This window comes from Alternaria arborescens (assembly GCF_004154835.1).
Source record: "Alternaria arborescens strain FERA 675 chromosome Unknown contig_1, whole genome shotgun sequence".
Taxonomy (NCBI): domain Eukaryota; kingdom Fungi; phylum Ascomycota; class Dothideomycetes; order Pleosporales; family Pleosporaceae; genus Alternaria; species Alternaria arborescens.
This window is the reverse complement of record NW_021167856.1, coordinates 987,495-1,002,088: the sequence shown is the minus strand read 5'-3', so window position 1 is coordinate 1,002,088 and position 14,594 is coordinate 987,495. Positions and strand designations below refer to the sequence as shown.

Sequence of the window (14,594 nt, the reverse complement as noted above, 5' to 3'; positions counted from 1 at the left end):
AGGGCCGCCCGACGTGTGTCGTATGCAAGTGGTGCTATGGTGGGGTAGCATGGTGAGCTGGAACGCGGGCGGCGTGTTCACGCTGCATGCTAGGCACAGCAGGACCTGGTGAGGGATATAAGCTGCTGTTTCCGCAGGGGAATTGATCTTTTCAGGCTTCCTGCTCGTCGCTTCCTTCATTCTTCTTTTCAAAGTCTCTCCTCGTACCACCAAAACTATCCCAAGAAATCGCCAATATGGTTCACATCAATCGGGTCGCGACTCACAAGGAGATCTCTGAGGAGAAGGCTCAATTTGAAGCCATCGATGCTACCACCTCCATCAACCTGACTCCGGATGATGAGGCAGACGACTACACTGCTACGGTGTACGGTAGCAAGTATGCTGCTGAAGACCTCCCGAGACATGAGATGCCCGTGAGTGTTTCAACACCTGTAAAGCCGTTTGCAAACTAATTTTGAGCAGGACCGGGAGATGCCTCCTCATGTGTAAGTACGACGCTGCTTAGAATACCACTTCTCGAACGCAATACAGCTTTAACAACACAAGAACGCGCGACATGATTGCTGACTACATGCCAGCGCCTACCGTATGATCAAAGATGACCTCACGCTCGACGGCACCCCAACGCTGAACTTGGCTTCTTTCGTAACAACCTACATGGTAAGATGTCCCGACTGCCGCCTACGCCACAAGTGCTGATTCATGCATAGGAAGAAGAGGCTGAGAAACTCATGGTGTATGTTCATTGTAGCTGCACTCCGCGATCATCCGAATAACCTTGTCTTACAGCGATGCCTTCTCCAAGAACTTCATCGATTACGAAGAGTACCCCGTCAGCGCCGATATTCAGAACCGTGCGTATTCAATACAGCTCGTAAGCTTTGGAGGTATTCGCTGAACAACAAAAAGGATGTGTTTCGATGATCGCGAGGCTTTTCAACGCACCTTGTGATCCAGAAGCGAACACGATCGGTACATCTACTATTGGATCTTCAGAGGCTATCATGGTCAGTACATGGAGCGATTCGAGTTTGGAGACTGTTGAGCTGACACGTTGTAGCTTGGAGTTTTGGCCCAAAAGAAGCTTTGGCAAAATAAGCGCAAGGCTGAGGGTAAGCCCTATGATAAGCCTAACATGATCATGAACTCGGCGGTACAAGTTTGCTGGGAGGTACGTATCCTATGGTCTTGCGACGACGTATGCATCAGAAACCCAACGTATTGACTATGTGCAGAAAGCATGCCGATACTTCGACGTCGAGGAGCGATATGTGTACTGCACAACCGAACGCTACGTGATGGACCCCAAGGAATGCGTGGACCTCGTTGATGAGAACACCATTGGAATTTGTACTTGACCCAACATACATCCCACAACAATACACTAACCCCAATAGGCGCCATTCTAGGAACGACATACACCGGTGAATACGAAGACATAAAAGCCATCAACGACCTCCTTGTTGAACGCAACATTGATGTTGATATCCATGTCGATGCTGCATCTGGTGGTTTCGTTGCCCCCTTCGTTAACCCCGGTCTGCTCTGGGACTTCCGTCTTCCCAAAGTCACGTCCATCAACGTCTCCGGACACAAGTACGGACTCGTATACCCTGGTGTTGGTTGGGTTGTATGGCGCGACCCCAAGTACCTGCCCCAAGAACTCGTCTTCAACATCAACTATCTCGGTGCCGATCAGGCATCTTTTACTCTCAACTTCTCTCGCGGAGCTTCTCAGATCATCGGACAGTACTACCAACTTATCCGACTGGGTAAGCGTGGATACAGAAAGATTATGCTGAACTTGACTCGCACTGCCGATTATCTAGCAGCGAACCTGGAAGCACTGGGCTTTATTATCATGAGCCAGAGGAGTGGTGCTGGTCTTCCTCTCGTTGCTTGCCGAATCGATGAAGACCTTGGAAAGCAGTACGACGAGTTCGCCATGTAAGTTTGCTTGAGACATTCTGCAGGGAAAATGACTAATCATGTGCAGCGCTCATCAACTCCGCGAGCGCGGATGGGTTGTCCCGGCCTACACCATGGCGCCTCACTCCGAGAAGATGAAGATGCTGCGTGTAGTCGTACGCGAAGACTTCACCAAGTCTCGTTGTGACGCACTGCTCGCTGACTTCAAGCTTGCGCTACAGACGCTGGACAAGCTTGATGCGAAAAAGATTGAGGAGCACAGGCAGCATGCATTCGCCATGCGTCGTCGCTCAACCATCGTCAGTCCCATCTATAAGAAGAAGACGACAGACCATTTCGACGACGACCACAGTCTGCAGGGCAAGACTGGCAAGACACATGCTGTCTGCTAAGTTTGGCTGGTGAGCTGAGTCGCAGATCTTTGTAGACAAGAGGATACAAATTTCAGTATACATAGATACCACGAATGAAAAGATTTTCTTGACAAGAAGAATCTTCTGTTCAATACATATTGAGCAGCGTTGAACTTGATGATGACACCACTTCAACCTCCTCCACAGGCTAAGCTGACAATATGGATACACACTCAATTGGCGCTACAATAGCCCAGAGCTCTTATCAAGTATTGACGTTGCTCTCAAATGTGCCAAGTAATCATGCTCAGGTGAAAATCTCATGCCACTACACGTTTGTTCTGATAGTCTGCGTAATGGAGCGTAGTTGAACCTGAGTGGGGATCGCTATCGTGTGACCAGGCTGGGTGACACGAAGGTTTCGTCTTGACAGCTGTGTTTGTAAAGCAAGGCTACTGTAAGACGCAGCATCGCTGAAGCTGCCTTAATAGTGCAGCCACTTTATTCGTTCTCCTTAGTGTTGTGCAGCATCCTCCATGGTCGCTCCAGAAACACTGGCATATTAGCACCACCTTTAGGGCAGGGATGGAGTGCATTGGACATCCTGAACAATTCTTCCCGGCTTCTCGTATAGTTTGACAGATCCTTGCCCTGGCTCAAATCCAACTCGCCTATATAATTGTTGTAATCAGCCAAGCTTTTCGTGTTAGTGATATCCAGAGTAGATATGAGTTGATTGAAAACGCGACGCGTGGTGACAGAAGCTTGTAGTGTCCATCCAGGGGTACTGCTCTCCGCGTTGCCGACCTCGTCCCACATCTGTTTGAGATGCTCAGCCCAGTCTTCATCACGTTCATCGCCCACGAAGACCACTATTCGGCTCCTATCAAGCTCACCCCCGGCAGGTGACTGAACGACCGGTAAGTTTGGCAGTTCCAGGACGAAATTGATTTGAGCATCGGTGCAATACTTGAAACTGAGCAAAAACCGGTCCCCATTATCTGTCCCGCCGAACAAGTGTGTTTTAGGTCGGTTAGTTACATATCGTAATACCATGTCGCTTGATGACCATATAGCTTCCTTCGGTGTTGCGATTGTGAAACACCAATCATCCTGGTTTGGTTCGATGCGAACTTTAATACTCCTATAATCTTTCACATTTCGGTCTGTCATAGGCTGGCTGGGAAGGTATAACCCTTTCGATCCTTCGACCCAGAGCCGCTCAACGTAGGCATCTTTGACAAGGTTAACGTCCACAAGAAACGTGAATGTTTGCCCCCCAAGCCCGATACGATAATAACGGCTGCCACCGCTCCAGGAATAGAGTAGAATAGCCAACAAATGATAAGGCCGATCCGCATAGGAGCTCGGAAGAAGTCCAATCTGGTATGTTCTATGTCGTTCCTTCATATGTACAATCGGCATATTCATGCGCCATGCGCCGCTGAGTTTAACCAGGTCGCTTCCAATGCCATGTATTTCTTGGAAAACGACTCTATTGGAATGACGGAAATAGTCTGGATCCATCGCGAACAATCCATTAGGAGAAAGACTCAAAAACTCTTCGTCTAGATGAAACTTTGGTTCTTGATCGTTTTGGTCTGATTCCGACATACGATCCTCGCGATTATCCAGGCGTTCAGATGCAGTTCCTACTAAAGCGCTCGAGGCGAGAATTTCATGCTTTCCAATCTCATCGTACATCTCTGGGATTGTCTTGGGTATGAAATTCCAGGCGAATAAAGTTTGGTCGTTGTTGTCTTGTAAAATCAACTCTTGCAAGCGCATGAAGGCACCCGAGCCTTCACCATACTGCATAGTCATACCCTTAACACCGAGCAGCCCAATCAAAGAATATGCTCGGTCTTCAATTCTCTTAGCCTCACGGCCAGCCGCCCAGGACAAACGTTGTGCAATGCTCCTGTCAAACATCCTGCTAGGAGTGCGTACGGTCTCCTCGTCTATGCCAGTGACGGATGTGATGATAGAGATGGAAGCAATTTTCGATCCCATGCGCTGCCAGAGGACGTTGTAAAACTGGACGTCCGTTGGAGCGAGGAGTTCTTGTAGAGTCCACGCCCGAGTCCACCACCTACTACACGCGAAGCTCTCTGTCATTTCCTCTGATTCAACATCCATAAGGTAGACATAACAGACAAACGATTCGGAGTACCATTCGAACATTGAGCTTATAGCTTCGGACAGCTCTGTGCTATTCGTCTTGTCGATACAGCACGTATCAATCCAGACGTACTTGAGGCCATCTAGCAATGCTTGTCGACATGTGTATTCGATCTTCTGATATCCAAACATATGGCGGCAGTTCTCTAGATCCTGTATTTGCGCATGGGTGACCTCATCCTCATCCCGTAGCCAGGTGTGTGACAGGATTGCATACGAAGGGATTTCGTCCCCATAAAAGGTTTGGAGTTCGAGTGTTCGAGCGTCGAGAAGTCGCATTCTGTTCCATCTGCACCGAGTAGTTATAGAGGAGGTGGACGAAACAACTTGGGACGTGTCAGGCAGCAGGCTGAAGTAGACGCCGTAGTTTTGCAGCCGTGGCGTACCTGCTACCCCGCTCGAACACATGACCTATGCAGCATTGCAAAAGGGCAAAATGAAACTGTTTTCATGCCTTACAAAACTAGTTCGAACGAACCAGCCCTAGTGATTGTGGTAGCTTTTGGAAGAAATTCCATGGTTCACAGTGGCGCCATTAGCGCGTCCTACGAACCCTGTGCGACTGGTGCGCGAATGTATGCTGGAAAAAAATGCTTAGCGAATTAGAGAGATTTCACGTCTTCTAGCTGAGCTGAGCTGAGCTGAGAAGATGCCAACGTTGCAAATGAGAAGGAAGCGTGGGTGGTCGGAGGTCTTGCTAGCCTCATCTAGCGCACGCGTCGAGTCCAACCACATTCAAGCAAAAAGGAACGTCGGAGGAACTAGTTCATTCGTTCTGAACTATGTGCGACACTGGAAAGTAAACTTCAAGTGTTCGCTCCCTGGTAAGATGCGAAGGACCAGATAGAACCGTAGCAGGTACCTTCTGATTCCTTTGGTGCAGGCTGAAACTCGCAGACGAGTTTCTTTATATTGCTGACAGCGGTTTGTATATAGTGGGTCTACACATATCACGCGACTGGGCGTCATGGAACCTCGCCGCATGGCTATTTGTTTATCGTGGTCAAATATTCGGCCTGTATACAGACGTATCATCACAGGTTGCACCGCACATTGAGAGGATACAGCGGAATGGTTGAATATCATCGTACCGTAGTACGTTGCGATTAAAGCGAGCCATAACGGCCATTACTATCCATCATATCTAATATTCAGCATCTCCCATCAAGTCGTTCGAAAAGTACACAACCAAGCCTAAGCCTTGGTCTCGGCGTTCTCAACCCGGACAGGGCTGTGCTCAAGACCAGCGGCCTTCTCGTTGTCAATCTCGCCACGCTCAGCACGACGAGTGCTGCTGTACTCAACCTTGGTCTTCCAGGCTGGAACACCAGTCATGAACATCTCCTCCACATCCTCAAGAGTCTTTCCAGCTGTCTCGGGGAAGAGGAAGAAAGTGTGGACAGCCATGGCAAAGCAGAAGACACCGAAGATGATGTAGACGCGCCATTGGATGTTGACGAAGGCGGGTGGGACGAAGTAGGAAAGGGCGAAGTTGAAGATCCTGAAGTTGGGTCAGTTTTTGCTACGATGCATGCTTTGAGTGATTGGGTACTTACCAGTTGGATGAGGTTGCGACGGCGACGGCCTTTCCACGGATGCGGAGAGGGAAGATCTCAGGGGGGTAGACCCAGGAGGCAGGACCCCAGGTAGGCGCGTAAGAGGCAACGAAAAGGTATGTGCAAGCAATGACAGCCCTCGCAGGTGCGCCGCCAATCTCCCAAGATTGCTCGGCAATGTTACCGAGACCACCCGGAGGAGCGGGCTTGCCGTAGGAAGCCATAAGACCAGCGTTGGCGAACATCCAAGTCATCATGAGGATGGCACCGATGACGAACATGGGGCGGCGACCCCAACGGTCCATGAAGAGGAGAGCGGGAACGGTCATCAAGACGTTGATAACGTACTGGATGGAACTGGCGACAAGGTTGATGTTACCGGTGAGACCAGCCATACCGAAGACGTATGTGATGTAGTACTGTAGAGGTGAAGGGTACGAGGTTAGTTAATGTTTCACATGCATTTCGTACAGGCACAACTTACCATCATAACGTTCATGCCTGTCAGCTGAGACCAAACCTGGGTGAAGACACCAATGTGGAGACGGTTCAACATCTTAGGCTTGAAGAGCTCCATGAAGGATACATCGGCGTTCTGGCGCTCGAACTCGATCATCTGGCGAATCTCATCCAGTTCAAGCTTGACAAAAGGACTGTTGGGGTCACCCTTGCCGTGGACCAAAGTAAGAACAGCCTGAGTCTCCTCCCAACGGTCGTGTCGTGCGAGCCAACGAGGAGATTCTGGCAGGAATACGAGACCAATGGCAAGGATGACAGCGGGAATCATCTGTAGACCCCATGGAACACGGAAAGCCTTCTCGCCGTCCAGGAAGCTGCAGCCGTAGGAGATGTAGTACATGATGAGGATACCCTGAATAAGTCAGTATGTTTCATGTCGAGTTCGTACAGGGACATCTCTCACCCAGGTAATGGCCCACTGTTGCGATCCTACAACACGACCGCGACGGGAAGGAGGAGCGAGTTCGGAGACGTAGACAGGAACCTGAGCGGAGCAGATACCGACAGAGAGACCGTTGATGAAGCGACCGGCAATGAGCATGCCAATGTTTTGAGCGGCGCAAGAGATGATGGAACCGATGATCCAGATGGCACAACCGATTTGGATAGCCCTGCGACGACCGAGCTTATCCGTGAGGTAACCAGAGACGAGAGCACCGACGAAGGAGCCACCAGGCATGCTAAACTGAGTTAGTCTTTGCAAAGGTAGAATTCACTTATGAAGTGGGCTTACGCAGCAGTGATACCTCCCTGCACATCGGCAGTAGGACCAGAGCAGTCCTCTTCAGGACCTGTGAAAGGTGGACCCAAAGGTCCCTGGTTGAAGTAGCAGCGGTATTGTTGAGTTGGCAGACTGTCAATGTTAGCATGATTCTTGATGGTAGTATAGAGAGTCGACATACATGGCACTCATAGAACTGATGTCGAAACCAAACAGTCCACCGCCAATGACCGCAATGGCGGTGATGCCGTAGATGTTACCGATCTGGTAAACCATGGTGGTGTATTGTCTTGCCAATCACCCTACAAAACGATATATTGGATGGACCCAAAGGCTGAACAGGCGTGGTTAAAGGAAAACAACCACGACGTCGGGGCACAAAAAGAGTTTATATGCCATGCTCCTCTCGGTGTGATACCAGGCGCGCAGCTAGGGTCAGGAGAACAACGTGGGAGCTCCGCAGCGGACCTTTCACTCTCCCAGGTAACGTCCATCCTCGTTCGACTTTCGGAAAACACACTGCTGTGCTTCCTGCCTTGGTATAGTCTCCGAAGAGAAATACGCTGATTGGTAGGAGGATGACATGGAGTCCTGCGGCGGAGCGAAGAAATGACAAGCCTGACACGATGGGGCCGCTTAGTGCTTGTCTTCGCGAGTCGAGTCGGGCGCGGTTGGGGGACAATTGATGCCGAGACGACGGACAACGGGTTGGCAACAGGGTAAAGGAAGCCGTTTATTGCGCCACGGAAAGACGATACTGCGATCACCATGATGAGTTGCCGCTCGCGGGTCGGTCGTACCACAGCTAATGCTGATGGGTGACCACCATCTCAGATCTCGTCGAACCTGAGGCGTGACACTCCGCACTCCGCACAACAGCTCGCTCCATTTTTCCTCCAGACTCCAGACACCCACACTCCTGCCCCCAATTTCGCACCCCAAGGGCACCCCATGAAGAAGAAATTTTCTCACTTGGTGGGCCCCCCTTTGCACTGTGCAATTCGCGCTCAAATGAGCACGGTGTGAGGTTTCCACTGTTGACGTCACGCACCGCGATTGAGAACGGCATGCGGCCACTCACCTTCCAAGCCGCTGACGTCGACCCGCTTTTCTCAATGCGACTTGCTGACGCTAGGATAGACGAGGTTTGCGCCTCCCGTCGAGTCAAAAGCTTAAGCTGGATGCCGAGTGCCGAGCAAGCCTGTGACCGTTAAGCTTCAACAAGTCGTCTAAGAGGGCATGGCATGCTAGCCCGTGGTAAGGCGTTCCTCGACCCCTCAGCTGATCCAAACTTTTGTGTGCTATTAGCACACCACAATGCCGCGATATCCTCTATCCAAGCGAATTGAGGCTCTAGGTGGGGCGTGGCCGTCGCTACGGGGCGATTGGACTGATGCAGTTTATCGTGGTGTGCCCAGCGCTGCATGTGCCGAGGTTCTAGCGTGACATGTTGCATCGAATTACAATGCGGCGCGGCTCCGCCGACACGGAAAGCAAGACCCAACGGCCTTAACGCTTAATCGCGCTGAAGAGTGGGGTTGTCCCGTACGTTGAAGATAGGTGGGAGTGAGGAGAAGTTGAACGCGGGAAAGATGTTGGGGCAATAGCAGTTCGCGGGGTCGCTACTTTCTCAGCTCGTTGGTCACGACGCGACATCGTCGAACACCCACCAACAGCGCCCCGAAGTCTTTAGTACTCCATTCTCCTCACTGTTGACGCGCAACACCACACAAGCAAAGCGGATGCATTTCCCGATGCGGCCTTCGTATGCTCGCCAACTAGCCAGCAGCCACCCGCATCGTCCCACACGCACCTGAGTAACCGGTTGTCGGAAGCGCCGTGGATCCGCCGTGGATCCGCCGTGCTGGATGCGACGCTCTTCTGCACTACATGTGACCGCTCGAGGATGTCGGGAAGTGGAGATACCCATGAACTGATACTATGGTCAATACATCGCGAGTCAAGAAATTGTCTTCTAGAGGATTTGCCATACCGAGACCATAACGTTCGAGAACGTTGTGAATGGGATAGTAGAACAAAGAACAATGGCTTGATATAACTACATGATGCGGACTTCTCCTGCCAAGCGAGTATGTACTATGCGCCGGATAGAGTACAGCGAGGAATAACATGGCACGACCGAGAACCTCCAGAGCTTAGCCCCAAACAAGCTTCTTCAAGGAATACTCAAACTGTTCGAGGTAGCCTGTAGTCTTTCTCGCATCCGTAAGGCTAATAATGTCCTTCTCTTCTACCTCCAATGTTCTGTCTTCGTCCCTTCCTCCTTTCTTCATATCATTGGCGATTCTCACGATTTCATCGCATACTGACTTCACCACCTCGCCCTCATTCTCTGGAGTGTCGCCAGGAGATGACGGAACACTACTTCTCGGAGGTAACGCCTTGAATGCTAGGAAGCGGCCCGCAGAATCCTGCTTCTGGTCCTTCTTAGCGTCATCCTTGCGCTGCTCGTCGTTGGCGGTCCCTGAATCTAAGGCTCTTGTGTTTCGTCGTACTAGCTCGCCTTGGGTGTCGGCTCGGTACCGTATGATGAGGCCAACATTCTTGTCTGCATCCGTGTGTCGTTGCGCTAACGTAGACGTAATGTAAACGCCGCGCATGAGACCCTGCACATTCTCAAGTGGAATGCGTTCAAACTCGCGTACCTTTTCTGTGCCCCAGTCGAGACGGCAGAAATACAGGGCCTTCTCCGTCAGTAGGAGAACTGCTTCCTCAAACGTGGCAGTCTTGACTTGGTTAACAGCGGTGGGTACGCTCAAGGTCCAGCCGTGTACCAGGTCCTCGTCACGATCCTCAATTACAATACCAGCAGAACGCTCGATGGCTTGTTGCCGCACCTTGCGCACATCAATGAAATAATCCGAGCTCTTCATATCTGCTTCAAACTCTGCAAATATGGTATCGGTAGCGCGACCGAGGAGATAGTCAATGACGGCTTGAGCGAAGTAGTCATTTACAATGTTGTTATAATATCTCGTGAGTGTCAGTCCAAAATCGGTAAGGGCACCGGTTATTTGTCGTTTTCGGGTGCGCGTAAAATCTCCTTTCAGTGCAGCGGTGCCAGCATACTGCCGAGAGATTGCGTCACCGTTGTCAGCCCAGAGAGTGTTGAACCACGAAGTGCTAGGGTCGTTCTGAAGGTCGATGTTGTAGCTACCCATTGATAACTGCGATTCAAGAGCGGTTCTAGCACACGCAGATTGGACGACGTTGGTGCGGTCCAGACAATCCATACAATTCGTGCGCAAGACACCGGCCTGCTTCCGTTGGACTTGGTCATCTGAAATTTCCACCCAGCCAGAAGATGTCATGAAGGGTTCGATGGAGTCCATCAGTTTTGAGACGTTTTCAAAGCGCATGCCACGGCACACGTTGTGGAAGTCGAACCATTCGAAGCCCAGTTGCTTGCCCTTGCCATCAATCCCGCCGTTCTCATTGAGCGCCTTGGCATGTTGTTCGTAAAGTTCGCCAATCTTTGCTTCCGTACCGTGTTTGTCGATAAGCGAGTCACAGTAGATATCACCGTAACGCGAAGACAGATCGAGGAAATGCTTCTTGAAAGCTTGAGCGTTTGTTTCGAAAGATCCCCAAGTAGAGACCTGAGGCTTGAGGCTGTAGGGTGATTGGGAGAAGAACAGCGGTATTGACCCGCGAATTTGCGTGAAGGAGAAGATCTTATCTTGCGTCGTGCTGAACGTTGGCACGGACAGGATCTGTTCCGTTTCCACACTGTTCGCAGTGCATCCCTCGTCGTCTGTTCCTCGTCGCAGATAACGAAGACCAGCCCGCTTGATAGAACGTCGTGAGATGAGTGTCAACAAAAAGTCTTTACCGTCTGTAAGTGAAGCGTCCGGAGCAGGTGCTTCGCTACTGGCTTCTGTAGTGGATTGCGACTCCTCTTTTTGCTTCTCATGCCAGGACTGCAGCTGAATGTCGTCGGGGGTAGCACTCGGATCGACTACAAGGCTGCTCGACTGGCCATCCGCAGTCTTGATAGTGAATGGTCTCTGGCCAACAAAGCCTTGCATTACAGGGAGCACGAAAGAATGTTGACCAGCGTCGATGAAGGGCGAGATGATGTGCTGGTTCCAGAAGAACAAAGGATCGAACTGCTTGAATAGCGCCACACTGGAACTGGGTTGCTGCTGGCCGATGCCGTGTGAGATGTCATAGTCGTAGGAGAAGAAGAAGTTACCCGATGAAAAGTACATTTTGGTGGTCTGTAGGATCTTGGGTAGGAGAGCTACAGTCGCAGCGTCCTTCTCGCCGCTCAGAGCCTTGGGTATCGCCTCTGGACTGACTGGTTCCGAAATGTCCTTGTCAGATGTTGGTAATGCATCTGGCTTCGACTCGGTCTTGGGCTGCTCTTCCTCTTTCGGCATTCCTGAGTCAACGTTCTGCGGCACATTCTTCGCGGCCAGGTTCTCCTCGGAGTTCAGCCCTTGCAGACGCCTGTTGTCAGCGCTCCAGCCCTTGCGCGAGAACCACTTGTCAGCGAACCTTCCGTATACACCTTTCCGTTGTATGACGTCTTCGGCCACACTTGTCTTCTGGGCCGCTGTCCCTTTTTGCCCGGTGAGAGTGTCCTTCACCTCACTGGGTGCAGATGAGGAATCTTCTACAATTGAGTCGGTTACACTGGGCGCGCCATCTTCGCTCTCACTATCTGTATCCTCGTCATCGAGCCCTGGTGCGCGGTTGCGACGCTTCAAGTGGTCCCGCGTGGCTACAATGGCCTTGTCGGCATCGGCTTGTGAGGAGAGCGGGATGAGAGCGACATTGGTGATCTTGTAGATGGGCTTGCCGCGTATGAGCGCTACTTGTTCGCGGTCGGATATCGATATCAAAAAGTAGGAAGTAGCGACTTTGAGCAGTCCTGGTGGCGTGGTTAGCTGTGCACTGCATGTCGCAATGCGCAGGTGAGCGCGCGCATACCGACGATGCCATGCGCCTCCACAGACACGGGCGCAGTATCTTCTTCGCGCCTGTCCTTCAACAGAGGCCCGACGTTGCCTTTGTAATCGATCTTGATGGCCTGCTGCGTCGCCGGCGGATGGTTGCGGGGCGGGGACGGCTGGAGGACGAGCCCGTCGACGGCAGCGAAGATGAGCAGCTTGCGGACCAGGGATGGCATCTTATCAGCGGCGCTATGCGCTTCAAGGATTGACTGACTACAAAAAGAACATCGAGTTTCTTCTTAGTAGGCGCATAGAGACGCTTGGTGGGCTGGACCGGCATGACGTCGTGTCGCGCCACGCTAATGTCAAGGTTTCTTACCCCACGCGTCTTCACCCACCCATGATCGCTACATCTGCCATCACCACCTCTTTCCAAGCCCTGTCGCCGTCATGAGTCAACAGTTACTATGTTATCATTCGAATCGTCGTAACAAAGCAATCTTGAACGTCGCTGTTTGTGACACGCAGAATATCATTCGAAAAGTATCTGGCTCTTGAGACTACAGAAGCTGATCGGTGCATGAGCACACAATCATGCACTTGCACCAGCGTCAGAGAATGCTCTGGTCCCCTGCGTTACCCAAAGGTGCCTTGTTGGTTCCGGGTCGTACCTCTCGATATCACGATACCTAACCCGCCACACATTTGCTCGCGCTCCATGTGAAAGAATGGAAGCGCATCTCGGATTTATGCAACGAGTTCATCGCGCATTTACACCGTCCTCGCACATGAATTCAACTTTCAAGCCCGAGGATTTATAAGAACGCGTGTAAGGCGAGCAGTGGAGTTTAGACTTTAGGTCTTGGCAGGGCGTTTCGAATGACTTCATGAGGACCAACGAGTCGGATTTAGTCAATTAAACCCGAATATACCTGCAAACTCCCTGGCGATGTACGGCGTTACTCCTCGTACATTTCCCCATTTGCTAATCACCACATCCTCAACTATACTCAATCCATCCACAACTTTACCCGCTGGACGCCTGAGGAATTTATTCATCCGGTGTTACTTTGTTGGCAGGATATATATTTGCCACTGTTCTACGTCGACTTGAGCATCACCAGAATCCATTCGTTCCACTTCAATTCATATTGAACGTCTTAATACCCATCCTACAACGCTCCATAAGCTCCAGTCGAACATGACATCTTACTCAGAGAAAGAGGTCGTGCTCATTACAGGTAACCAGCTCTCCAAAAATATACACTAAGCTCCTCATCTTAATTACTTGTGTAGGCGCAACGAATGGTATTGGCCTGGACACGGCGATTTACATCGCGTCCGCCTCCCCAAACTATCATGTCATCATCGGTGCACGCAACCTTTCGAAGGGTGGGACCGTTCTGAAAGAACTGCAAGCCAAACCGGGCATCCAAGGCACCCTCTCTCTGATACAACTTGACGCCAACGACGACACTTCTATCGAAGCGGCAGCCAAGAAAGTTGAGCAGGATTTTGGACATCTTGACGTCCTTATCAACAACGCTGGTGTTTGCCCAGAAAGAGATGAAACATGGCCCAACCGAGAGCTGATGCGCACGATTTTCGAGACCAACGTGTTTGGCGCAACACTTATTACCCAGGCTTTCATTCCCCTAATGAAGCATTCATCCAACCCACGCATCATTAACGTAAGCTCCAGCCTCGGCAGCATTGGCGCAATCTCAGACCACAGCGGCTCTTACTCTGGTGTGAAATATCCTGGATATCGCATGAGCAAAGCTGCACTGAATATGTTGACAGCATACCAGTACTATCAGCTCAAGCCGGACGGCTTCAAAGTCTGGACCTACTGTCCTGGCTTTGTAGTAACGGATCTGGGCGGCGATAGAGAACAGAGAGTAGAGAACGGCGTCGAAAGCTCAGAGACAAGCGCAAAGGGGCTATTGGAAATCGTGCAGGGTGAAAGAGATGCTGAAGTGGGTGGCTTCATTGCCAAGTATGGACAAAAGCATGATTGGTAGTGGCAGCCAGTATATCCTGGTACGACCAGTTGTAGAATTCAATTCGGAACACAGATTTTGGTGCCCATAGATTCTGTTATTCGACTACTCTGCACTGTTCCTCTTCGATGCTGTTGACAATCCAAGACATGTGGTAGCTCCCTTCTTTACAGGGTGTTACCCCGCTTTTCTCCTAACAGCTCCGTGGCCATCATCGCTTCTGCCATCAAACTACCGCTTATTCGTTCTAAAATCACCTTCCATCGAAACGGTGCACAAATATAAAGCGATGCATATCCGACACTACCATTCGGTGATTTCTGCACCTTCTAAATTGAGAACTTTCGAAGCGTGTACACTCATCCCACGTGGCACGATTAACCAATCGCGAGCTATTGTGAGCGCACGCG

The 14,594-nt window shown here is 50.9% G+C and overlaps 5 protein-coding genes across 5 annotated transcripts; 2 read left to right on the top strand and 3 right to left on the bottom strand.

Moving 5' to 3' along the window:
• Positions 1-236: 236 nt before the first annotated feature.
• Positions 237-2,324, top strand: AA0111_g379 (Glutamate decarboxylase 4; the record flags this gene model as incomplete). Its single annotated transcript, XM_028649714.1, has 10 exons — positions 237-416; positions 466-488; positions 582-663; positions 714-739; positions 793-857; positions 913-1,010; positions 1,064-1,174; positions 1,239-1,353; positions 1,401-1,950; positions 2,000-2,324. 10 exons carry the CDS (start codon positions 237-239, stop codon positions 2,322-2,324), a joined length of 1,575 nt encoding a protein of 524 aa, XP_028512343.1.
• Positions 2,325-2,786: 462 nt separating this feature from the next.
• Positions 2,787-4,745, bottom strand: AA0111_g378 (hypothetical protein; the record flags this gene model as incomplete). Its single annotated transcript, XM_028649703.1, has 1 exon — positions 2,787-4,745. The coding sequence occupies one exon, from the start codon at positions 4,743-4,745 to the stop codon at positions 2,787-2,789; it is 1,959 nt and encodes a 652-aa protein (XP_028512344.1).
• Positions 4,746-5,660: 915 nt separating this feature from the next.
• AA0111_g377 (High-affinity glucose transporter) lies at positions 5,661-7,538 on the bottom strand (the record flags this gene model as incomplete). The annotated part of the gene is made up of 6 exons (XM_028649692.1): positions 5,661-5,967; positions 6,023-6,441; positions 6,507-6,893; positions 6,945-7,221; positions 7,275-7,394; positions 7,444-7,538. 6 exons carry the CDS (start codon positions 7,536-7,538, stop codon positions 5,661-5,663), a joined length of 1,605 nt encoding a protein of 534 aa, XP_028512349.1.
• A 1,880-nt stretch (positions 7,539-9,418) lies between these two features.
• On the bottom strand, positions 9,419-12,417 carry AA0111_g376 (hypothetical protein; the record flags this gene model as incomplete). Its single annotated transcript, XM_028649681.1, has 2 exons — positions 9,419-12,159; positions 12,219-12,417. The coding sequence occupies 2 exons, from the start codon at positions 12,415-12,417 to the stop codon at positions 9,419-9,421; spliced, it is 2,940 nt and encodes a 979-aa protein (XP_028512350.1).
• A 965-nt stretch (positions 12,418-13,382) lies between these two features.
• On the top strand, positions 13,383-14,205 carry AA0111_g375 (hypothetical protein; the record flags this gene model as incomplete). The annotated part of the gene is made up of 2 exons (XM_028649670.1): positions 13,383-13,422; positions 13,478-14,205. 2 exons carry the CDS (start codon positions 13,383-13,385, stop codon positions 14,203-14,205), a joined length of 768 nt encoding a protein of 255 aa, XP_028512351.1.
• Positions 14,206-14,594: the final 389 nt, after the last annotated feature.